General features: G+C 41.8%; 1 protein-coding gene across 1 annotated transcript in view; it reads right to left on the reverse strand.

Annotated features, from left to right (window-relative positions):
- Nucleotides 1–26,660, reverse strand: part of DSCAM (DS cell adhesion molecule) — a 737,093-nt gene that overhangs the window by 591,917 nt on the left and 118,516 nt on the right. Inside the window, exons 3-4 of the mRNA XM_024758431.1 lie at nucleotides 20,967–21,284; nucleotides 10,320–10,466 (exon numbers count right to left, since the gene is read on the reverse strand). Of these exons, the coding sequence (XP_024614199.1) occupies nucleotides 10,320–10,466; nucleotides 20,967–21,284 (465 nt within the window). The remainder of the gene's footprint in view (nucleotides 1–10,319; nucleotides 10,467–20,966; nucleotides 21,285–26,660) is intronic.

Consider the following 26,660-nt stretch of genomic DNA (forward strand, 5'->3'; position numbering starts at 1 on the left):
GCTGAGGCTTTCTGCTTTTTGTTTCCTTCCTTTAAAAACAAATTTTAAAGATCTCCTCTAATATGCATTGTCTATTATGTGCCAAGCAGGAAATAGAAAGATGTAAACTATGAGAGAGGGTCAAAAAGGAACTGAAAGGATTTATTAATGTAGTGGGTTGAACAGTGTTCTCCCAAAATTCACGTCCTTCCTGGAACCTCAGAATGCGACCTTATTTGAAAATAGGGTCATTGCAGATGTAATTAGTCAAGATGAGATCATACTGGAGTAGGGTGGGTCCCTAATCCAACATGATTGGTGTCCTCATAAGAAAAGAGACAGAGTCACACACAGAGGAAGACAGCCACGTGACAACAGAGAGTGAGATTGGAGTGGTGTGTCCACAAGCTCAGGAACACCAAGGATTATTGCAAGCACCAGAGACTAGGAGAGACACATGGAACAATTTTTCCCTCAGAGCCTCCAGAGAGAACACAGCCTTCCTGAGACCTTGATCTTGGACCTCTGACTTCCAGACCTGTGATAGAATAAATTTCTGTTTTTTCAAGCCACCTAGGTTGTGATTCTTTGGAAACTAATAGTTACTACCTGGGGAAAAAAAAAAAAAAGAGTAATGCCAAGGCAAATCCATTCGTGGTTGTGAGAAATGCTTAGCTCTGCGTTAGTTATCCTCAGCTGGAAATGGCAGGAAGGGAGCAGGCAGTGGGGATCAATCAATCCCAGGAGAGGAGACAGAGCCAGTGTCAGGGTCATCAATGCAGAAGTCGTGGATGAAGCCTGAGAAAGGGAGGAAATGAACAACAGAGAAATTGGAGACTGAGAGGGAGAGGTGGGGAGGACTGAGTTCTGGGGGCTACTCACATTTATGAGCACGGAAGAAAAGATGTGAACTCAAGGAAAGAGATCATGAAGATATAGACAGGAGAAAGTCACCCAGGCAGTGTAACAGGGCACCCAAGGGAGAAGGAAGTCAGAGAGAACTTGCACCAAGAGATGACCTTGGGATCTGACACTAGGATGCCACGAGTGACCTTGACAAGGTGAGTTGCAGTAAAATGTAAGAGGCATAGCCCAAATCAGTACAGACTAGGAGTAGCAATGAGTATAGACTATTCTTTTAATAAGTTTTCCAGGGGAAAACAGAATGAATGAAAGCTGGCAAGGGGAAAGTTTTCTTTAAAACTGGGGGAGCTGAGCACGTGTGTCATAAGAAATACAGTAATCACTGAGGAGGCGATGGTGGCAATAGAGGAGAGAAATGACGGAACCGGGTCCTAGAAAAGGCAAGGGGGAATCATGGCCACAGTGCTGGTTGGGAGTAGACTGGAAGGAAAGAGGGCCATCTCTTCCTGTGAGAGAAAACAGGACAAATACAATGTCTGAGGTAGGAGGGGTCATCAGAGAGAGGTGGTTTCAGACTCAATGAAGTAAAAAGATATTACCTTTTGCACATTAGAGAGTAGAAACACAGTGGGCTGGGAATGAGGGCCTTAAGAACTCCCAGGAAAAGCTTGGGAAAGCCACTTTCAACAACACAAAGCAGATCAGCAGAAATATCCAAAGATCTGGAGAGACCATGAAGGGCAGTTAAAATTAATTGTTGTGAATGGTCAGGGTACCCGGTCTCCAGCCAGCTCAGCAGGCTGGAGGAGGGGAAAGAACATGGTGGCAACTACCTGGACTGGGGATTCCAGGGGCGATGGGGATGCTGAGGAGGGAAGAAGTCTAGGATGCTAGAAGTTTACTATCCTGCCCCATCTGCCTGGAGATAAAGCCACAAAGGGCAGACAACTGTGGTGCCTCTGCTTGGTGGTTCTCTGGAGCTCCTGCCACAGACACACATAGTAAGGGACTTTCTTCCACTTGGACTTGCCTAATGCATGGGAAGCAACACCAAGAGCCCCGCATAATTCATGTTCATCTCAGGTCTTGGCCTTGATTTCACACTAACCACTTATTCTGAGTCAAAAACTATGTTTCGAAATCTTGAACCCTGCTTTCGTATACTATGGCACGTTGCCCAAGCAAATTTCAATTCATGACATCTGATTTGAGCTTGATAATGCTAACGTCAACAGTATTATTCATTGTCATCACTGCCTGATAATATTTTGTTAATGATCCTGTTATTGTCTTCAACTTCCCTGAGATGAAATCTCACAGAGGAGCAAGAGACCGGAAAATGCACTGGGGTCCAAATAACATCTCATTGACTTGGCTTGCCATCTACTTCTCATGTCTAGAAAGAACGAAACATTGCAGGTAGAGAAGAGAACAGGTAGGAGATCCCTAACAGCTGAACATAAAGTAAAACTGTATTGACATTCAGGTAGAGCTAGGAAAGAATCTGGGTCAGTGTGTTTGGGGATATTAGAGAATCTGGGGTGAGATCTATGTAAAGGCTGTGAATATATGGATATTACGTGATAAAGTACTCCAAGTATAGATTGTCTTATTCATTTGATTTTTCCAACATTTGGTGCTGGGGATATGCAAAAAGCGATGGTTGAATGAGGGAAAAAATGAGTGAAAATAACGAGGCACCATCAGGAATTCCCTGGCAGTCCAGTAGTTAAGACTCTCTGCTTTTATTACCAAGGGCATGGGTTCAATCCCTGGTCGGGGAACTAAGATCCCACAAGCCCCACCAGCGTGGCCAAAATAATAATAATAATAACGAGGCACCATCATTGAAGTTGCGTTGTACAGACAAGAGTTAACACAGCTGGTCTGAGATTGCTACCCCTAGAAAGGCCTGTTGCAAGTTGACCCTTGGCTGGTGTCTGGGAACTGGAATTCTGGGAGGGTTCCTGCCCCCCACAATGGATAAGAGTGGCTCGCTGTGATTAAAATGTATAAACAATACTGTTTACGTGGAAGACCTACTTTCCTTCTAGGAGTCTGGAATTTGGGGACATGCCATGCACATGCCTATGTGACCAGCCCTCCAGTAAAAACTTTGGGCACCAAGTCTTTAATGAGCTACCCGGTGGATGGCATTCTGTATCCATCTGTTGTCACTGCTCTCTGCTGGGATAATAAGCACATCCTCTGTGGGGAAAGAACTCTTGGAAGCTTGCACCTGGTTTCCTCCAGACCTCTCCCCATGTACCTTCCCCTTTCCTGATTGTGCTCTGTACCCTTTCACACTGTGATAAATCCCAGCAGCGCATACGGTATGATTATATGCAGAACCCTGGGAGTCTTGCCAATGAATGACCGAACCTCTGACACATGCCTAACATTAAAATTTTATGAGATTAAATCTAAGAAGAAAAAAAAAAAATAACTTGGACAGTAGTTGGCTTGAGAAGTGGAATATTCAGTTTGTAATTTTAATATCCTGTTATTTTATTGTGAGGGGAACCAATGAAACTAACGTTCATCCCGTGAGGAGGCTGCGGCAAAAGAAAGAGTCACTTCCCCTGCACTACCCAGCTAATCTGTGTCAGAGCTGCAATTAGAAGCCATGTTCTCCTGGTAACACTCGGAGTAGGAAATCAAAGGGCATTTTAGGCTGACCTAATGACCAACACCTTCACAGCAGATAGAGTGTTTCACACACACAAATACACACACACACACACACACACACCAGCACTCCAGAGATGCTCCAGGCTAAATTTGCTACCCTTCTCTCTCATTTCCTTTTCTTGTATAAATATTACTAACATGCCTACTACGATGGGTCTCTCTCCCTCCCTCAGGAGTTCAAAAGTCAGAAACATATTTTTTTTGTTTGTTTCAGGCTATAATCTACAATGTACAGCTTCTAATTTTGGGAGTGGGGATTTGCCTTCTTTATGAAGGCTAGTAGTAGGCTCTCTGTTTGCTCAGGGTCTTCCGGGGTCTCATTAGCTGGTCATTTTTGAAAAGCCGGGCTTGAGCCCCTCATCAATATGACCTCTAATCTCACTGTCATGTGAGCTTTCTCCAGATCTGTAAACAACCCTGTTTCTAATTACTTCCAGGTGGCAGTAGAATAACATGTAAAAACTAATTTAGTGAGCAACGGACTTAAATGGCAAAATTATCATCAATTAATGGTTTTTAAAAAGAAAGAGAACAGGACTCTCCCTTCCAGTAAACTTCCACATGGAATATATTATTCCACTCCCCAAAATAAACACAGTGAAAATATTACATCTTTCCACCCTTTGAATTCCAGTCTGCTGTATACCTCCTGTGTGAAGAATAATTTCTTGTATTTGAAATGAGGATCCTATTTGCTGAAAATCAGTACAGATAGATGATAGGTAGATGGACTGATGGATGGATAGATAAGTAGATAGATAGATAGATAGATAGAAAGATATTTCTCTTACAGTTTTCATTTGGTCCTATAAATTTATTTTTAGTGAATATTAAAGAAATGCTTCTTTTAATTCTGCAACTCTCCGGTACCTTAAAAATCAAAAATGAAGCTTTCAGGTGATTACAGGTCTGCCCCTTACATCATTTTGATGTCGATCTCATTCCTTTTGCTCATAAGCACCTTGAGGGCAGAATCGGGTCTCATCGCCATGGCAACCTGAGCAGCTATGTAGGAGATTGCCTTGAAAATGCCTAGTGACTAGGAGTAAAATTAAAACGCAAGTGCCTTGGAAAGAGGGACCATGGGCTCACAGAGCCCTGCGTTACACAAACAGAACACGGCAGGCAAATACTGCACCGCCCACCGCAGCATCACCGCCCCCCCCTCCCGGCCCGCTACAGTCGTGCTCCTCTCTCCTTCCCAAAGAGCACAGAACACATCAAATCTGCTTTCATTTTAAGTCTGCTGAAACGTGCTTAAGGAAAACCTTGCCTCATATATACGATGTAATTATTTTTCCCATCCCAAAATGCAAAGACTTTCTTAAAAGATCACTTCTTTTATGAAGTGATCTCCCCAGGAAAAATCATGAGAAGGTGTGTGTTCTTGTAACGTCTGCCCATATGGCTCTCACAGCACTCACACCCCACATAGCACAGTAATCTCTCCCCTGAGCTCCCTAAAAGCGGAAGCCATCTCCACGGGGGCCTGGAGAGGGAGATGCTTCCTAAAGCATAGGCCCTGCCTTATCTATGATGACCAGACCCAAATACAGCATCCAAAACCCACAACAAACGTTTCATGTGAAGTACTAGGCTGAGGTCCTTTGATATTTAACCTGGGCAGAAAACTGTTCACTTTTACTTGAAATACAGGAAGAAGATGATCATCCTTGGACTTAAACTCATTGATCCTAAGAGATAAAATTCTCCTTGAGTCACATCACTAACAGAGGCGTTCAGATGGGTGATACTGAAACCGAAATTTGGGCCAGTGCAAGAGAGGGAGGTAGATCCTCTGGGAATGTTTGCGCTTCCCATTTTCCAAATCCGGTTACCCTTGGGCTGTGTCTTTGATGTTAATGTAGCTAAACCCCCAGGGAGACTGTCAGAATTTTATCCGAGGAAAACAGACACGGAACGCTGGGCTCTCTGATTGCTGGCCTCCTTAATCGGGAAGAAATTCACAAAAGGCCATTCAGTGAAACCGGCTGTAAAGCTGTTGATATTGTTCTTTTCCAGGATGGTGTCCTACATATCCATCCCCACATCAGCAGAACCTCCCACAGTGCATCCCTACTCAAACTAATACATTTTTAAAATTTATTTATTTATTTATTTATTTATTTATTTTTGGCTGTGTTGGGTCTTCGTTCCTGCGTGCGGGCTTTCTCTAGTTGCAGCGAGCGGGGTCTACTTTTTCATCGCGGTGCGCGGGCTTCTCACTGCGGTGGCATCTCTTGTTGCGGAGCACAGGCTCTAGGCACGCGGGCTTCAGTAGTTGTGGCACACGGGCTCAGTAGTTGTGGCTCACGGGCTTAGTTGCTCCGCGGCATGTGGGATCTTCCCGGACCAGGGCTCGAACCCATGGCCCCTGCATTGGCAGGTGGATTCTTAACCACTGCGCCACCAGGGAAGACCCCACAAACTACTACATTTTTATTGGGTTACATTAACATCTGATATCCAAAGGATCTCATTTTTGCTTAGAGGAAGAGAAGTGATAAGCGTGCTTTAGAAATGCATTCAGGCTGCATCATGCTTGTTTTTCCTGGCTTATTTCAGGAAGGCAGTAAGTCAGGGGCCACCATATCAATAGAGGACTTTACATGCACGGGTGTGTGCCTGTGCCTGAGATACTTTGTCTCCACACATTTGCAAGCCTCTTATCATCCACTGCTGGAGTCTGAGAGTGAGGGTCAACCACGGGGTGTCCTGGGGCCCAGGTAGACAGCAAAACAGAGGGCACTGCAGCATCAGGTGCAATGAGCCTTTCCTTTCCCGGGGGGAATTATGAGATTCCTTCCCTTTAGCTCTGCTGCTAAAACAAAATACCACAGATGGCGGGGCGGGGGGCTTAAACAACAGACATTTACTTCTGACAGCTCTGGAGGCTGAAGTCAGAGACCAGGGTGCCAGCACGGTTGGGGTGTCGTGAGAGCCTTCTTTCGGATTTCTGGGATGCAGACAGCCACCTTCTCACTCTATCCTTACATGCTGGAGAGAGAGCTCTGTTCTCTGCTTACAAGGACACGAATCCCATCGTGGGGGCCACACCCTCATGACCTCATCTAACCTTAATCACCTCCCAAAGGCCCCACCTCCAAATATCATCCCACTGGGGGTTAGGACTTCAACATGAATTTTGAACGCAAACATTCAGACTATACCAAGACCACTGAAGTAGTCCTTCTGAAGACTGATCAAAATTAATGAACCATTTACATTTCTTAACATCAGTGATCTAATGATGTCACATGACAAAGAGGCACAACTTGATTCCTGAGCCAACATCCAGGCCAACGCGAAACCTCCCTGGGAAGAAATAAGGGCATGACCCAACGTGCATTAAGCCAGTGATGCCACAGTCAGAATGGCCTGTGACACCACGCTGCTCCCATGGAAACCCAGACAGGCCGTGGCTGGTGCGCTCACCCCTGTGAGAATGTAACGCAGTCCCCGATTCTCTCAACCAAGATAACGGGCAAAATTAGTATGCTGTGCCAATAGAAGCCTTTGTGTTTCTTTTTATAGGTATACACACACCTTAAATTTCTTTTCCTTTGAAAAGGAAAGCCTAGACAACAGATAACCATTTACCTTAGCTGACTGCCCAAGAGCCCTGGTCTCGAGCCCCAAGACTCATCTGCTAAGAGCAGGCCTTTGCTGCTCTGGTCCCTCAGGCTCTGGCCCCATGGGGCTGAGCGGTGGCACCGGAACGTCACCTTGGTGGACAGGCCTCGCCTGCACAGGCCGCCGAACCCCCTCTTGTCTGCCCCTAGCTCTGAGCTTTCTCAAGGCAGCCCCACCAGCACCCCTCTGGTCCTCCCCCAACCTCACAGCACAAGGGTCCTCACACAGGCCTGTTTCATAGCTGATCTAGGTCCTTGCTTTTCTTCACCTAGAGAATCAGAAATTCAGGAGATGGTCTGGGCAGAGTAGATGTGCTTTGCTGGGACAAGCTTCCCGGCCAGGCTTACTGCAGACCTAGGGGAGAGAGGCAGGCTGACAGCCACTGACCATCTAGCCAAGCTCAACAAGGAGTTTCAGGAGCCCTCAGTTTATTTACAAACTGAGATGAATTCACCTTTTACATATAGCATCCAGGATGTCTCTTCAGAACTCAGAGCCAACTCAGGAAATGCCTCTCTGTCCCTGGGACCTCTGTGCTGGGCAGGGTCATCCCCTCCAGTCTAGACGCCCCAGTACTGCCCCCGCCACCACTCAGCCCTTGGGACGTGCTGAAGGGAGGTCCCAGCCTCCTCCGCAGAGCCTCCCTGCCCCCTACGTGTGGCTACCTGTGCCCTGCCACACTCTGGGCCCTAAGGAGAAATGTAACCCTTCTCCATCTAAACCACCCGAAACTGTTTTTTATTAAGATTCCTACACTTTTTAACCATTTTGTCATTTCCAGTGGCTTCATCACCTCCTTCCCTGGGCATTTTTGCAGCCTCAGAGGATGGGGCTCAGGCACTGGGAACAGGGTCTGACAGTAAGTGACAGTAAGTTCCATTACAAGGTGTGATTCCAGACTTTCTACTTACAGACCATAACACTGCTTTGGGGCCCCATCCTCAGGTTGAAATACCTGAGTATAAAAATATCTCTTTCTGTATGTGTCTCAACCTCTCTCTCTCTGCCACGTGCAGCATCTTGGGGATAACTTGTGTTTGTTTAAATAGCTTGCTTATAAACAACAAAACCTTACTATGGATGTATCCCTTAATGAGGTAAGAGCCTGTACAATATTGGTTTTCTGATACTTTTGTGAAAAAAGAAAAGCCCACAGTCCACGCTGTGTCGTTTTAAAAATTTTGCCAAAGGATAAAGCTCCAACGCATGACTGAGGAGAGGACACGGGGTCAGCAGTTCTTATCGGCAAGGTATCAACTGTGTACGTGGCAGCAACCCCTCCACTGACCAGATACACAACTCCTCTCGTCTTATTTTAATTAGGTTCCTGGGGGGAAGGAGAAAAAAGTCTATTCACATAGATTACAAAGAGGTGAAAACTGAATAAAAGCATACCATTAATTAAAGATGTCTGGGAAACGTAAGAATAGATAGAGATACAGATATATAGATTAGATAGATACAGATACAGATGTAGGTCTATAACCTCACGGTCGATACTTCTATTTCTCATCCATGTTTCCAGTTCTCTCCTTCCAGGCACATGCCCCATTGGAGTCAGACACGGCCATGTGACTTGCTTCGCCAATTAAATATGAACAGGAATGACATCTGTCACCTCCAAGGAGAAGCTCTTAGAGGCAGTTTGTCATTCTCCCCTGCTCTCTTCCCCTCCTAGGGCAGACACTGAGGTTGCGTATTTGATGGCCCCTGAGTGTGGGAGACTGCAAATATCACCCCAATTTCTCCCCTTCCCTGAACCCACAAGCCCCCTGCTGTGTACTTTTGAGAGCTCCTGACTCTGATTCTGGGCTCAGCCAGACTGACTGTCATCACATCTCTCCATCTGCTATCAAGAAACTAAAATGACCTCTGAAGCAAAGCGAGTAAGACCATTAAACAATCGAAATGTGCAAATAAAACTGTACAGGTGAGTCTCTATTCTGATTACTGCAATCACGTTTCAGGTCTTAAGCTTAGTATTTTTTCAACATTCTAAGTTAACAAATTACTATGATTAATTAACATAACAGCAAGGAATGTATTGTTCAGTAAAGTGTGAGGGACTTCAGATTCACTGTAAAGATGGCGTTACGGAAAGCCAGAAACATCTATTACATCCTAGTTCCTATAACGTGCAATCTGATTTTTGATTTGTGTGATGGTTCAGTGATGTTTTTAACGGTCCTTGTCGTAATAGTAACCTAGACTGTCCAGCAAATCAACAAGCCATATGAAAATGCTCTTTCACCATGGGAGTTCAGTTCCAATTTCTTACCTCTGCAAGCTGACACAAAGTTGGTGGTATTCAAGAGTTACAACAAATTGTGTGTGTGCGTGTGCATGTGTGTGTGTGCATGCACTCGCACACATGGGCACAGGGGACATGTAAAGAAAAGCAATCATTTATACCATTATACCCCATTCAATGCTCATCACGACTGTTTTCCAAAAGTGTCCAACAGGCATTACCCAAAGATGTGCAAAACAGAAAAAGTGAGCCTAGTGTCTGCATAGCCTTTCCAGATAAGTAGCAAAAGGACCAAGAACTCAGCTTAAAAACCGTGAGAAAAGTAGAGCCACAACTTCTTAGAAGCTAGACTTCAGCGGTAGCATTTCTAGATACCAAAAATAAACCAGGAAATTATTTATTTACATATATATACAGATATAAATAGACATATATATATTTCAGTGCTGACTACATATTCCAAATAGAATCTTCAAGAAAGAGGCCACATAACTCTGAAGACATTTGAAAAGGTGAGAACAGCATGAAATCAGGGTTTCCATTTTCCAGATTATAGAGAATATCACGATATCAGCACTGAGGTCGCTCACAGACACAGTAATCCTACTTTCCTCTTCCCAGGAGCAGAAATAAAAACAAAATTTCCTTTTTAAAGTAACATAATGATTATATTCATAGCGCAAGGAACTAATTTCTATCCACCGGTCAATTCACTGGAGAATATCTGAGTCGAGCCACATAAACCAACAGAAAACACTGTCATCACATTTAATCACGCAGCAGCGTCAACTTTCCGCATACTAATTCTTAATTATGACGCGCATATAGACGGAGACCCAATTCGATACGCAGAACAAGCTGCGAGCCCCGCGCCCTGCGCCCGGGAAGCTCACTGTCCTACCTGAGATGAGTGAGACGGTATCTTTCTCCCATGAGACGACAGTGATGTGCGCCTCCACCGAGGAGGGGATAATGCACTTGAAGACCGCAACATTGCCTCTCATGGTTTTCTGGTCCTCCACACGGACTGTATAGGGCTCCCGTAAAACTGGAAGGCAAGAAGAGGACCCCGGTAACACACACAGGCTCATTGCGAGAGGATCCCATCTGAATATGCACATTGTATCTTACACGTATCAATTGCATCAAATATATTTATTGGAAAAAAATTTTTAAGTAACCTACATTTCATGTCTTAAAGACTTTCATTCTGTTAACAATAAACTACACTAAGAACTAAAAAGCATGAGTATATCTAAAAGCAGTTAATCTACTCTCTAAACACATCTGGACATGGGAAGTAGTTTCTTAAACAGAAGTTATGATGATGGGAAACTTCCCTCCATGTCCTCTGAGGACCAAGGAAAAAATGTCAGACTATCAAGGAAAAGAGTTAAAAAATCAAGAAAGGCAACCTCTCCTGGGAATCCTCGAAACTAGGTGACAATTAAAACAACTCTTCCTAAGTAATGTTTATGACAGTTGCAAAGCAGTTTTGGAAAGAATCATTCTGCTTCCTGTCACTTAGGGAAGCATGCTGATAAGGGAGCCTGCCCAGACATTCCCAACAGTAGGAGTAGCCCAGAAAGTGCCCAGAGGGGGTTTCCACAAACTAGATGTCATCCAGTGCCCACCCTGCAAGCCCAACTGCCTGGGTTCAAATCCAGGCCCTACCACTTTACAGTGAGCAAGTTCTCTTGCCACACATATAATGGGAATTTTGATAAAAATATCTACCAAGTAAGTCAATTCTGATGATTCAATCAGTTAATGTGGCTAAAGCACCCAGAACCATGCCTGCCGTGAACAGTTTGCATAAAGCTACCTGGATCCACACCATCTCCTGGTGTGGGGAAGACCTCTGCTTCCAGGATAAGGAGAGGTGGTGCGTCTAATCCAGGTTATGCCTCCCTCCAGCTCTACAAATGTGGGCGAAAGACTTATTTCTCCAGTTTTATTTCCTCAAATTTGAAATGAGGGGTTGGGATAGGAAGATTCAAGGTCTGAATTCTGTAAGTCTATGATTTTTCTAAGTTATCCACAGAGACAAGTTACCTTACCATCTAATTAGCTATCTGAAAGTTTTAGTCATTTATTGGACAAATATGTGTCAAGAAAACTGGCCATAAAATTAATTTCAAAAGAAATTAATATCCCAACAGATATGAGAATGAGTTTCTAAGGGGAAATCTCCTAATAGGCAGACGTAAATAATGCTCCAGAAGAAGCACTTTTAAGATCGGTGCTAGCTCTGTGATATGCTAAGTAGTTTAGTATCAGAGTATGTCATTATTAAGAGTATTGAAAAGAGGATGGCTCCCAGTACTGATTTTTAAATATTACTATATAATATCTTCCCAACGGGGAGAATTTTTTCATTCCTATCCCAAACCAGAGAGACTTTCAGAAGTTTAGGAATCTTCTGAGACCCTCATTCCTGCACTCTTTGTGCAATATGATGGGACGGTCCAGGTGGCAGTTCCACATCTGCAGGAGGTCCACTGGGCAATCATTCAGGGTACTCAAGAAACATCACTGTTATACGCAGAGGGGGAAACTGACTTTGTACACAAAAACACCTCGATAAATAGCCCTTTTGAGGGAGTGGAGGTCTACAGTCATAAATTGGAAAGAGGCAACAAAGAGACAGATGAATTAATCAAACTCCTCAATGAATGAGAATTTGGTCCTAGTGGGAGAATAGAAGACAGAAAATAGGAAAAGGAGCAGAGAACAGAAAACAATAGGGGGCTGGACAGCATGGCGTAGGCCAATAGAAAGAGCTCACTATCACAGGGATGGGGTCACCTAAGCAGGTATATGAATCCAGTTTAAGTTTGTCTTTGCTGATGTGCGTTTCTAAGCTATAAAGTCACTCCATCTCCCCAGACCTTCAGTAAACAAACGGCAACAAATGGTGGGGGAATTTTTAATGGAAATCAAGGAAAGGAGCCAAGTTCTATGTCTCAGACAGGAAGGGGCGGGGACAAGAGAAAGTGCCTACAGAGGACGGGAGGTGGGCAAGAGGCTTACCCCCAGCAAGTTGCTTGCTAATGCACTGTGGTGCTGCTAGCCTGGGGCAGAGACAGGCTCCCCCACACTCCGCTGTGTACCCACTCCACCCATACCTCTGCCCAGGCCTCCACTGGATGCAGGGTGCCAGTGTTTGCTGGATGGGGCAAGGAGGAAGAGGCTGCGAAGGGCTCAGGGCACCAGGGATCAGAGGGGCAGCAGTGGCCACTGGGTGGGGTTAGGGAGGTGAAGGCCCAATGGGGCTTGGGGCACACAGAGCCTGAGGAAAGGGTGGCTGGGAACCCACCCCAGGTGGGGTGGCATGAGACAGGACTCTCCAAGAGCTGAGAAACCAAGCCCCCAGGGCATGTTCCATTCTCCCATCACACTTCACTCACAGAACACAAATGGAAAGATAGAAGCATTAGTATTTCAAGATGGCAACAGGAGAGCTTGAAGCCTGAGTGCAGGGCCCTCAGCTTTGTGTGACCACACTGGTCCCATCCCATGAAGTCAGCCCTGATCCCAGTCTGCCTATGCAGCAATCAGAGGAAGTGGGAAGATGGGATGGAGAAAGTTTGCAGCACCGGGCATTGCCGAGGAAGGCAGGTCCTTTCTTGAGTGGTTGGATTCAGATGGCTCCCAACCCCCTTGATCCTTATGTCTGAAGTGATAAAGCATAAACAAATGTCCCAGGGTTGGATGCCTTAGGTACACCAGAAGACTCTGTGCAGGTAGGAGGGCTCTATGCCCGACGTCCATCCTACTGGGGCAATGGTTATCTGAGGCACAATGAGACCCTAAGGCACAACATCACTTTTATAGAAACTTGCGGGGGAGGTTGCTCTTTCATTTTGTAGCTGATTACTTAACTTGGGAGATGCTTTAAATATTCAGTTACATCTTGAACACACCCTCATGTCAAGGACTGCTCAGGGACTAAGGAGATCCTCACATTTTATGGAATAATCAACTGAAGAAAGAAAGAAAATTCACATGGCAGAACACCTGGAAGAAAACAGGCAAAGACTGAAGTGCACGGTCCTGAAAATGACTGAAGGTAACAGGAGTTCAGGGAAGGAGGGAATCTGGGTGCCTTGAGCTGGCCCTGAAGGACCAGAAGGACTGAGGAGGCAGAGAGGAAACGGGGAGAAGAGGAAAGGTGGAAGTGAGCACAAAATATTCCAGAGACTGAGGCACTGGCCCAGTGCTGTTTAGCCAAACCAGCCTCCCGACCACAGCTGCTGTGAACGGCCAGCAACAGGCTCACGGAGGCCTCTGTGTCCTTCATCTAAATAACATCTACTTCACACGGTTGTGCATTGAACACAGAGGATGTCTCTAGAGGACTTGGCACAATGTCTAGCACATAGCCTGTCTGAGTCTCTCTGACTGCTGGCCGGAGAAGCCTACCTGAGCTGAAGACACTACAAGCTCTGGAACCTGCAAGAGGGCCTCGGGAAGGGTCCCGCAGCCTGTGTCCCTTTGATTCTGGCTTCATCCTTCTCTTTCCCCACAGACAGGCTTCCTCTGCTTTTCTGGGCCACGTGGAAGATGGAAGGTGTCTGGCCCACAGTTCCCAAAATCTCTCTCTCAAGATTTCAGTCTCAGAGGATACAGGAACTGACACACTAGCTTGGTTAACTGCCCTCCATCAGTTCAATCACCTGTGACCAGGGATTCAAGACCATTTTGCGTGATGGGGATGCAAGAGACAATTAAGGGGGTTAATGTGGCATCTGGGCAGAGAGGTATATCGATGCCCACCATATGTGCAGCTATTATTAGCTACTGTTATTATATGAACATCAAAACAGCCCTAATAGGTCAGACACGTGCTATCACTGGCTTTTTCTTAAACCAACTTTAAAAGATATAAGTGACATTCAATAAGCTGCACATATTTACTGATGTTTTAACACATGTCCATACCCATGAAGTCACCACCATAACCAAGATAAAAATAGATCCATCATCCAAAAGTTTACTTATTCTCCTATGGAGTCCCCCTTTCCCATCCTCTTTACAGGCAACCATGGATGTGCTTTCCGTCATTATAGATTAGTCTGCATGTTTTAGAGTTTATATAAACGGGATCATATAAGACATATATACTTACCTGGCTTCTTCTATTCAGTATAACTACTTTGAGATGCCTCCCTGCTACTGTCTTATCAATAATCCATTCCTTTTCATCCCCTTGTGTGGATAAGTAACAATTTATCCATTTATCTGGTGATGGATTTCTCTCACCCACTTTTGGCCATTACAAATAAAGCTGCTATGAACATTCATGTAAAACTCTCTGTGTGGACATATGCTTTGGGTAAGTACCTAAGTATAGAATGGATGGAATATATGGTAGGTGTTTGTCTTTTCAAGAAACTAACTGTTCAAGGGGGCTGTACCATTTACATTCCCACCGGAAGTTTATGAAAGTCCCAGGTGCTACATATTCTCACTAACACTTGGTCGGTCATTGTTTTTAATTTTAAATATGCAGAGGAATCTATATCATTGTGGTTTTAATTTTCATTTCCTTCAAGGTTAATAATGCTAAGCATCTTTCATGTGCTCACTAGTCATTGCATATCTTTTCTGTTGCTCTACCTCTCCAAATTGCTAACCCATTTTTTAAAATAGGGGTGTTTGTTTTCTTATGATTGAGTATTTAGATTTCATTATATTTCTGGATAAAAGTCCTTTAACAGATATATGACTTGGAAGTATTTTCTCCCAGGCAGTGGCTTGCCTTTCTATTCTCCTAACAGTATCTTTAAATGAGCAGAAGTTTTTAATCTTGATAAAATTCAATATAACAACTTGTTTTATATGGATTTAACTTTTGGTGTCACATCTAAGAAATTTTTAAATAACTCAAGGTTGCAAAAATTTTCCCCCAATTTTGTCTTTAAAAGTTTATTGATTTATATTTAGATCTATGATCCATTTTGAGTTAATTTTGTGTACAGTGCAAAGTGTGGACTGAAGCTTGTTTTTTTGCACATGGATATAAACATTTTCCAGCATCACTTGTTAAAATAACTTTCTTTTTTCACTCAATTCCCTTTGCACCTTTGTCAAATTTCAGGTGTCCATGTATGTATGGACCAATTTCTGGATTCTATTACTTATGTTTATAATAATTATCTTTATAATAAGTCTTAAAGTCAAATAGCATTAACCCTCTTAAATTATTATTTTTATTTTTCACAGTTCTTTTGGCTATTCTTGGTCCTTTGTATTTCAATATAAATTTTAGAATCAACTAATTAATTCCTATTTGTTAAAAAAAAAGGCTGCTGGGTTTTCACGGGGATTGTATTGAATCTATAGATCATTTGGGGGAGAACTGACATCTTAACAATACCATATCCTCCAACTCATAAAATACTATTTCTCTTCTTTATTTCTCTCAGAAATGTTTTGTAATTATCAGTGGAAGTGTCTTCCACATCTTGGGTCAGACTTATCCCTAAGTATTTCTTGTTTTTTGATGCTATTATAAACAGTATTTAAATTTGTGTGTTTCTGTGTGTTGATCTTGTATACCACCATTTTGATAAACTCATTTAGTTCCAGTAGGGTTTTTTTTGTAGAGGCCAGCAGATTTTTTAAAATTAATGATTGGAATCTACAAATAAAAACAGATGAATTTTTACCATCAGGATGTCTTTTACTTATTTTTCTTGCCATATTGCATTGGCTGCAACCTCCAGTACAATGTTGAATAGAAGTGGTGAAAGCACACATCTCTGCAGTCTTCATATTTGGGGGAAAGCACTTAATCATTCACCATTAAGTATGATGTTAGCTGTAGTAGGATTTTTTTTTTAATCAAATTTCTCTTCTACTCCTAGTTTTCTGAGAGTTTTTATAATAGGATGTTGCATTTTGTCAATGGTTTTCTGCACCTATTGAAATAATCACATGGTTTTTAATGTGTTAATGTGGTGAACTGCCTTGATTAATTTTCAAATGTGAAACCTACCTTCCATTCAGGAGATAAGCTCTTTTTATATGTTGTTGTGTTATCCTTTTTATATGTTGTTGGATTCAATTTGCTAAAATTTTGTTTAGAATTTTTACATGTATATTCATGAGGAATATTTCCCTTTCTTTGTTTTAGTATCGTGGTAATGCTGATCTCCTAAAATAACTTGGGAAGTAGTCTTTCCTCTTCAACTTTCTGGGAGAATTTGTGTAGAATTTTTGGTATTTCTTCCTCAAATATTTGGTAGAATAAAGAGTGTATCCATTTGAGCCCGGAATTTCATTGTAGGAAATTTTTCTATTACAAATTCAAATTCTTTAACAGATATGGAGCTATTCAGCTATTTCTTCTTGAATGAGTTTTGGCATTTTATTTCTTTCAAAGACTTTCTCATTTTATCTAAGTTATTTGATTTACTGACATCCCCATGTTCTTAATATTCTATTATAATTTAAATATCCGTACAATTTTGACTACTATAGAATATTGATGATTATACATATATATTGATTATATCTGTAGAATAGTAATGTAACCTCTCTCATTCTTGACACTGATAATCTGTCTTCTCTCTTATTTTCCTCTTCAGTCTGGCCAGCTTACCAATTTTATTGATGTTTTTCAAAGTAAAAACTTCTGGCTTCAGAGATTTCCACTCTAATCTTTGTTATTTCATTTTTGCTTATATTGGTTTTAATTTGTTCTGGAATTAAGACCACTTGAGATCTCTATTTGAGACCATTTTCCCTTCCCAATGTAAGTTTTTAGAACTATAAATTTCTCCCCCTAAGCATTGCTGTAGTGGCATGCCCAAAATTATTAGATGTTGTACTTTCATTTTTATTCAGCTCAAAATACTTTCTCATTTACTTTGTTTTTTTCTTTGACACAGATTATTTAGAAGTACGTTATTTGGTATCCAAATATTTGGGGATTTCCCAGAGATCTTATTGTTAGTGATTCTAATTTAATTCTATTGCAGTCAAAGAACATACTTTATATGACTTATTTTTTTTAAATTCGTCCGATTCTTGTTTCATTCATAATATGATTTATTTTAGTAAATATCTGTGTTTTCTTGAAGAGAATATGTATTGTGCTATCACTGGATGGAATGTTCTGTATTTGAATGTCAATTGGGTCAAGCTGATTAACAATGCCATTCAAGTATTCTTTATTCTTGCTTATTTTCTATTTCTGGCAGTTATTAAGAGAGTGGGGGCTTCCCTGGTGGCACAGTGGTTGGAAGTCCGCCTGCCGATGCAGGGGACGTGGGTTCACCACAACAGTGAGAAGCCCGCGTACCACAAAAAAAAAAAAAAAAAAAAGAGAGGGGTATTGAAATCTCTAACTGTAAGTTTTGATTTGTCTGTTTCTTCTTGCAGTTCTATCAGCTTTTACTTCATGTATTTTAAAGTTCTCTTATAGGTGCATAAAATTTATAATAGTCATACCCTCTTAATTAATTGAACTTTTTTTTTTACAAAATGACCTTCTTTAGCCCTTGTAATATTCTTTGCTCTGAAATATACTTCGTTTAATATTGACATAGTTACTCCAGCTTTCTTCTGATATTTTCTTTTAATTAGACTGATTAGATTGATGACTTGATTTCTGTCTGTGTGCTGTTGTTGTTTCAGATAAAAGGGTACATTTTTTCTCTGCTACTCGATCTCGGCCATACGCAGAGGCCCCAGTCAGATGTTATTAAGCACAGTTCACTAAGGAGGAAGCAATCACTAGAAATGTTTTGACTTGACCAAGGTCATATAGCTGATTACCGTTTGCTAAGTAGAAATGCGGCATGGGCAGGGCAGTACTGCTTCAAGGGATCCGTGTGCATTTCACTCCTTAGAACAAAAAGGGCAAGAAAGTATTTTATGTGAAGGAGAACTAGGATTGCTGATTAAGGAGACAAGATGTATGAACCTTCCCTGTTTTGTTGACAGTCAGACCTAAGTCAAAGTCACTGAAAACTGTTAAGAATAAGAATTCCCTGTACTTACAAAGGAGAGATGATGAAGCCATTTACCTAATGGATTATTCCAGGAAAGTTCCAATGTCAATCTAGAGGCACACAGACATTTCAGATGACCCGATACACAGGAGGATACCCCTGAGTCAGTGCTCATTCCACTCAAAGCTGCACTACAGCCATCACTGGGTAACATACACATCCCTCACCTGCCCTTCTGAACAGCCATCCAGTTTTGTACTAGCATCTACATAAAAGTGATGAAACCAGATTTTCCAGCATCCAATAAATAATCTAAAAGACTACTACAACTATAATGTGTTCATATTAAGAAGTAAAATTAAATGAGAAAGGTAATTTCAATGGGGCAACATGACTATCCATCTTGTAAGTTCTAACTGACAGAGCAATCATGTGTATGATGGGCCTTAGATGTCAAGAATAACAGCACACAGACAGAAATCACATAACTCAGTGGAAGGGGCGGGGGTAGTAGCATAGATGCCAGACAAGATGATGGAACTTCCATCCCTTTAAAACCTACGTGGTCATGCAAAGACAATCAATTCTACGAGAAATTTAGAAAATAGCAGTTAAAACAGAAGTAAGCATTTAATTCTTTTATCTGACAGGAAACCTAAGACAGAAATAGCAGATTAATACAGACAAGTATAGCTGTTTGAAGTTCCAGGTTTTACTATAAGTGGTACTTTGTAGTTTATGAAGATGTTTTTATGACACACCACTAAACTTGTTAGCCTGCCAGGTAAAAGGCATTCGCGATGTCTCCCTGTTTGTCAGGTTTAGAAGTTCCTATACAAATTTCATTTGCTTCATTTTAATTATTCGGGGTATCAACTTTTCATATCTCTTGATTAAAGCCAACCTTTTTCTTCCTTTCTTAAATGCATTTTTGTGCATGTCTTGAAATTCATGAGCATGTCATGGAGATCAAAATATAGCTGGGAAATGACTAGCTAGCAGAATGAGTCACAGTCTAATGTTTGATTCCTTACATCGAAGAGATCACATGCAGGAATTCAGAAACATTTCATATTTTGCTCATGTTGTGATGTCTTCAAACGGCACCTCCACACTTGCTGCAGAAATTATTACAAAGTTCCCCCAGCTACCTGGTGTATACGTCAATAATCAAGGTCACATTCTCTTTTCCTAGTCACTCCATTATGTCAGTTTACCATAGGATTTGAAAGCCTAGGCTTAAAAAAATGATAAAAACACTGCTTTCTAACTGGTGTCTAACTGTGTGTATGTTTTGGGGGGCTTTATTAAATCTATAGAATGACACAATATGTCCTGTATGTACAACTTTTGACGCCTGTGAACCTCAGGCTGTATTCCTGGTTTGGCTTCTATCTATGGCAATTAAAATACAGTATGATGTTAAAAGGAACATAACTAATTCAGGGTTTATTTATTGAACAACATTCCAGCAACATGTGACACAGTCAAAAATGTTAAAAGAGCCCTTTTTATTTCACAAGGAACAGAAGAATATTAGACTGATGCTATTTTACTGATGGTAAACATTGATGCTATGGTTTATTCCAGTAAAATTCCTTGTCCTCTGTTCTCCCTTTGTCTTCCTCACTCCTCACACTGCCTGCCTCTGGGACAGAGTTGGGTGGGGAGGAGTGAAGAGGGAGACAGGAAACAAACACAATGAGCTTGGACGCACTGAAAGTTTCAGTCACTGTATCAGCTGGTCAAAAGACAGTAAGTCCGGGATATAGTTTAGACCTTACTAACTTGATATCACTAATTTCAAGTTTTAGTTCCAGCAACGTAAGGCACTCCAAAATCCAGTCAAAAGATGCTCTGGCATCTCAAAGCGGCCATCAGTATCACACTGAACGGATGACAGGGTTTTCATAGATTCTCAGCTGATGATTCTCTCCCCCAATTTTTTTACAATATACTCAGCAAATGTCATAGTGCCTGGGACAGAGGCCAACTCTCCATTGTAAATTTTGACCCAACTTTATTTGTCCATTGTCTGACTCCCTCATAAGGACTATGTCCATGAGGCCATGTACCAGGCCTTTTTACCCATCTACTCCCTGCACCTGGCACAGTGCCTGAATCAAAATAGAAGCTCAAGGAATATTTGTTGAGTGACAACGTTAAAACCGACCCAAGAATTGTACTGCAAACTTAATGTCAGTGCCACAGCAGGGTTTTCCCCACTTCCACAGTGTTTAGTGACTTACAGAAATAGAGTTGCAAAGGTTTACAAATGCATTGAATGCTTTTTTGACGTGTCTTGTTCAAATAGCAGAAATGTTGAATAAAAGTCAGTCAGCAAAAAGCTAGAGGTGATATTTGCAGGCCTCTGCATGCTTGTTTCCCTGAGGAAGAGAACCACTAATTTCGAGTTTTCATTCCAAAAATGTAAGGCACTCTGACATCTCAAGGCAGCCATTAGAAGAGTGAACTAAGGATAGGATTTTCATTGGTTCTCAGCTGATAGCATTTTAATATTTGTCATTGCCCACCTGGACCCCCAGCAGGCAGAGAACGAATAAAGGTTGAGGAGCTGTACTCACCAGCCTTGATGTGGACATCCTGACTTCGAATTTTCCCTGAAGGATTTTCAGCTGTGCAATAGTAAGTATTATCATGGATTAAGGTACTAAAGCTTGAAGGAGGGAAGGGGAAAATTTGGAGAGTGCCGTTGGGGTGGACGTGGCGGATCCCGGGGACATCGTAGATCTCCTCGCCCGTTGCTAGGTACCATCTGAGAGACACAGGAGGGATGCCTGCAGCAGGGCAGGGCACCAGGGTCCCCGTGGTGCTCGCAAACACTACCTCTTGCAGAGATGCATTGACAAAGTAGAGGCTGGAGTGAAGGTCCTCACTGAAAACTACAAGAAGACAACACAAGAATATGTCAGTAAAGCGCACCTTCTGAACTCGTCCTTCGATCAACTGGCATCAAGAGGTTATTCTGAGAAACAGACACGAGGCTCAACTAAAACCAAATCATTCGAAATTGCTCAACCTACTGTGGACAGAGAGGCACCATCTTCATAGTTTGTACACGAGTTACATTATCCTGGGTCTTAAACTTTAAATAGATTACTCTTCAGCTCTGTGTCCCATGCCCTGTTCTGTCTCCATGGTACTGACCACTATTGGAATTTATATTGGGTTTTGTATTCACTTACTGTCTGTCTCCCCTTCTAGAAGGTAAGGCCCATGAGAGCAACGTTGTCATTTGCTCACACTATTTACCTGGGGCACAGAGCAGAACATCCCGTGGCGGCTGAAGAAGCAGCAGCTACATGACTGAATAACTAGATCCAGTTGCTAGGATCAAATTGCTCTGGTTGAAAGGTACATTGAGAGCTAACGTTGAATGAAATTAGCCACAAATTTTAAAAATTAAAATTGAAGATCATATGTAAAGCATTTTAAAAAGGACAGTTGGTTTTCTGAAAATCAAATCCAATCAACAATGCATTTTTTTTATTGAAAATATGTTGCAATGATAAAGAGAACTTCAACAAAGTATCATTCAATTCCACCAGCCTATGGCAGATTCTGTTCCGATTTTCCTCTTCTGGCCCATCCACCTACATGCCTATACAATTACACTATGTCATAATGTGCACACATGAAACATGCAGTTTTTACAGACTCTGTTTCATACTCATAACACTGTTTCGTACACGTAATGCCATGTTTCACAGACTTCGTTAAGTACAGCTGACCTTGAACAACACTGGTTTGAACTGCGTGGGCCCACTTATACACAGATTGTTGTCAATAGGAAATACTACCGTATTACACCACCTGCAGTTGGTTGGATCTTCAGATGTGGAGGAACTACAGATACGGGGGGCAGACGATAAGTTATAGGCACCTGCACAATTTATATAATGTGATTTTCTTAACTAGTTCCCTGACCTGGGCTACTTCTTTCTAGTTTAATTACCACAAATAAAGTGTCTGCAAACATTTTCATGCATTTATTGACTGCTTACATTGCCCTCATTTACAGTTGTAGAGTGTCCTTTACATGAAGCAAAGAAACTCAGTTTCTGGAATCCAAATATTAAACAAAAGGCGTATAAATGCCGTGAAGACCTACCTTTTAGACACTGGTGTTTATATATGGCTTTCTAAGAACAAATGCATACCAGGTCACATAGTCACAAAAGAGTAAAGAAGCCCTAGACATTTGGAATTAATCTCACTGGGCAGAGATGAGAGTAACGATTACTGAGTGCCCAAGCCATGTCAGGCAATGTTATGAGACTTGAAGTGTTATTTCATTTACTCCTAGGCACAGCAGTCCTGCCAGTTGAGCCCAGGCTCTGCTCCACAGAGGATGAGGTGGAGACTCAGAGGGGCTGTCAATGAAGCAAGGATTCAGGGTAGGAGGTTGCAGAGCCAGGATTCAGCCTCCCTGATGAAGATTTTATTTCATTGCATGGCTGCCTTTATTGTACGAAGCCAAATCGTGGGCAAGCTGTGTTCATGAGATTTGCCCTACTCCAGATAGCTTACTTGGAGATCCACCTGCTTTCTCTTGGTCTCTGTAACTAGCGGTGACCATTTGCCCACGGCCCATGCTGCCTATCTCTGAGCTGGCAGCAGAGTGAACTCCATTAGTCAAAAAATGGCAGAGAAAACTACACTTCGTAAAAGTGACAGATTTACTCTAAGAGAAGACAGGCAGGGGTATTCATCAAGTAGTAACTGTTTGATGGTTTTCTTCCCCAACCATAACTAAAGCCTTTAGCAATGCTCCATAAATCAGAATATGGAAAGCATTGCTAACTGAGAAATTGGTTCAGACCAGAAGCATAGTTAATAGTTGAACATTGTAGCTTTCAGCTCAAATAAAAATGCTGATAGTAGCACTGTGGTTTTGAGCTTTTTAGAAAACTGACATCACCCCAAACATATTGCTAGGAACGAGGTAACTGTCACTCTTGAGGCTAATTCCACCTCAATTCTTTTTTTCCCTACCCCCCGTTACTCTTCTGTCAACTGAATTGTAGGCGATTCAAACTAAGTAAAATTTAGTCATATTTGAATTTATTCTCTTGTGTCCTAAAAGTGCCCTTGTTAAGAATAGCAGTCTTCGAAAATGTGAATGTATGTAAGAAATATTTCTTAATTAAATATATAGTTTTCTATTGTCAACCACATTCTAAGAGCCAGCCTATAAAATTATTTAAATGACTGTGAGAAAAATGCAAAACAAATGTTTAATCCTAGTAGTTAAAGAGATAAGTGACCTATGGGGGATTACTGTCATTTCTCCTTACATTTTTTAGATATTTCACATTAGTCTTTCTATTTTCCACCACTGGGTTTAATAACATAACATAAACTCACTTTCTAAGATACACATCATATGGTCACAGGCAAAAGAAAACCCAAACTATATTCCAACAGCTTTTATTTCTTCCATCTAAGGGACCATCCATCTGCTTAAATAATAGTACTTCTTTTTATGGAGTGCTGAATGTACTTTAAATACAGTAACATTTGCTCCCTCCAGTAAGGGCATGGGCAATCTTAATGTGAATTGTGAGAGTGTGTGTGTGTGTGTGTGTGTGTGTGTGTGTGTGTGTGTGTGAAATTTCCTTGAACATAACTGCAGTTTATTAACTGAGAGCTAAACAAAATGCTTGGCAGAATCTTGTTGTGAGATTCAAGATATAAAATCCCGGCGTACGAACGCTAAGGGCATAAAAGGAAGGGGCTTTGGAGAATTGTTTCTTCGTTTGCAGATTTCTCCATATTTTTTTATCGTTATAACAGATGGTATAACCAAGACTCCCATGACAAACATAAAGGAGAATGTTACACTAAAAAGAAAAATAAGTCAATATTGTTTTCTTTAAAATCCACATACGGCAAAGTGAAAAGAAGAAACATGGGAGAAACTTTGCAGGAAGCAATGATACAATCAGTTATTCATGTGACAGTATTTATTGAGCACCTGTTATATACCAGGCCTTGTGCAAGGTCACAGTTACACACATTTGCAGGAGTCATGCTACTGCTTTGAAGGAATTTTTGGTCTAGAGGGTACCATGGTCATGTAACGAGATCAGCGATAATTATATATTTTGCTGAGTGCTGTGACAGAGTTATCAACAAAGTGCTACAGATGCATAAATGATAGAGAAACTAACCCAACCTGGGGAAGATAAGGGTAGATTCCCAAAGGAGAGGGAAAAACAGATTCTAGGCAGAGGCATTAACATAGTAGGACACTGAGTTGTCATAGGCAGGAGAGAAGTGAGAGGACACTGGATACCAGGAACTTGAGGGCAGAACCAACAGTGACACAGATTTGGGAGAGGAAGCTTGAGGTTCTTTATATTCATTTATTCTGTACGTACATATTCAGCACCTAGTAAGTATCTGGCGCTTGCTAAGGCCTTGGGACACGCTAAGGACCGAGGCTTGGAGGGTGATCCTGGGAGCTTCTATTTCAGAAGCTTATTATAAAGTCTGGATCATAAGCGGTGTCAGATCTCAAGCTAAGACGCATGTGCTTAATTCTGAAGATGGTAGGACAAGAGGGAGCCCCATTCCTAGGCATACACACAAGTGAAGCGAATGCATATGTCCATGCAAAAACTTGTACACAGATGTTCAAAGCAGTGTTATTTATACTAGACAAATGTGGAAACAACTCCAGTGCCCATCAACTGAAGAATGGATAAACAAAAGCTGGTATATCCATGCAATGGAATTTTACTCAGCAATAGAGATAGATGAAATACTAATATGTGTTACAGACATGAACAACTCTTGATAACATTATGCTCAGTGAAAAGAGTGAGTCACAAAAGAGCACGTACTGTGTGATTACATGCACATGAAATGTCCAGAACAGGGAACTCTACAGAGAAAGAAAGTAGATGGATGGTTTACTTAGGGGTGGAGGTGAGGGGCTGGGGAGAAGGGTGACAGCTAAAGGACGCAGTGTGTCTTTCTGAAGTTATTACAGTGGTCTAAAATTAGCTGTGATGAAGGTTGTGCATATCTTTGAATTTACCAAAAAAAAAAAAAAAAACCCACTGAACTGTACAAACAGATGAATGTTACTGTATGTAAATTATATCTCAATAAAACTGTTTAAAAAGTCGGAAGTCAATGAAAGTTTTGACACAGAACAAGCAATTTTCCAGACTGTCGTTTTGGAAAGTGAACGCTGGGTGGGGGTGGAGATGAAAACTGGAGGCAGGAAGTTTGGCTGGGCTGCTGTGGGTGGCCCAGGCCCTCCGGTGCTTTGGTGCCGTGAAGGGAGGAGAGAGCCTAACTCTACAGGTGTGTCTGATATGGTCCGGCCAGAAAGTGTGGGCAGGGCACAGAAGTAACGAGAGTGAGGGAGGATAAGGAACAAGTCAATGTGATCCAAATTTAATAGCTTGCATGCCTGGTTGCATAGTTACACTATGAACGCAGATGGAGAACATACAAGGCAGAGCCAGCTGGGGGAAGGAAATGACAGTGCCAGTTCTACTGAAGTTAAGGGGGCACTGCTTCGGGGCCACCCACTAGCCAGCTGGGAATCGGAGTGCAAGATCTCCGATTCAGACAGAGATTCCACAGTCAAGGAAGCTGAAGCCCATCATTGGGTGAGATATATCAAGGAGAGACAAAAAAAAAAAAAAAATAGAGATGGATCCTCAGGGATAGTTAATACATAAAAAGTGAGCAAAGGATATTTGACCATGGACTTGCACCCAAAATACATAATGAACTCCTCCAGGTCAATAAGAAAACCATAATCTAATTAAAAATGGGCAAAAGGCTTAGAGGGTCACTTCACAAAGGCCAATATATAAATGGCCAACAAGCACATGAAAAAAAGAAAAAACCTCAATGTCACTGGTCATCAGGGAAATGCAAATTAAAAGCACAAAGAGTTACCACTACACAACAATGACTAAAATGGAAAAGACAGACTATATTGAGTGTCCCAAGGATGTGAAGCAACATGAAACACATACACTGCAAGCGGGAATGTAAATTGATAAGGTCATTATGGAAAACTCTTCCTCAGGAACTACTACAGCTAAACCTAGGCCTACCCTATGACTCAACAATTCGATTCATAGGTATTTATCCAACAGAAATGCATGCATATGCTCATAAATATTACACACTGGAATATTCACAGCATTACTATTTGTGGGTCCCAAACTGGAAACCACTCACAATATCCATCAGTAGTAAAAAATGGATAAATATATTGTTATATATTT

Source organism: Neophocaena asiaeorientalis, unplaced genomic scaffold (genome assembly GCF_003031525.2).
Source record: "Neophocaena asiaeorientalis asiaeorientalis breed wild unplaced genomic scaffold, Neophocaena_asiaeorientalis_V1.1 scaffold45, whole genome shotgun sequence".
NCBI lineage: Eukaryota > Metazoa > Chordata > Mammalia > Artiodactyla > Phocoenidae > Neophocaena > Neophocaena asiaeorientalis.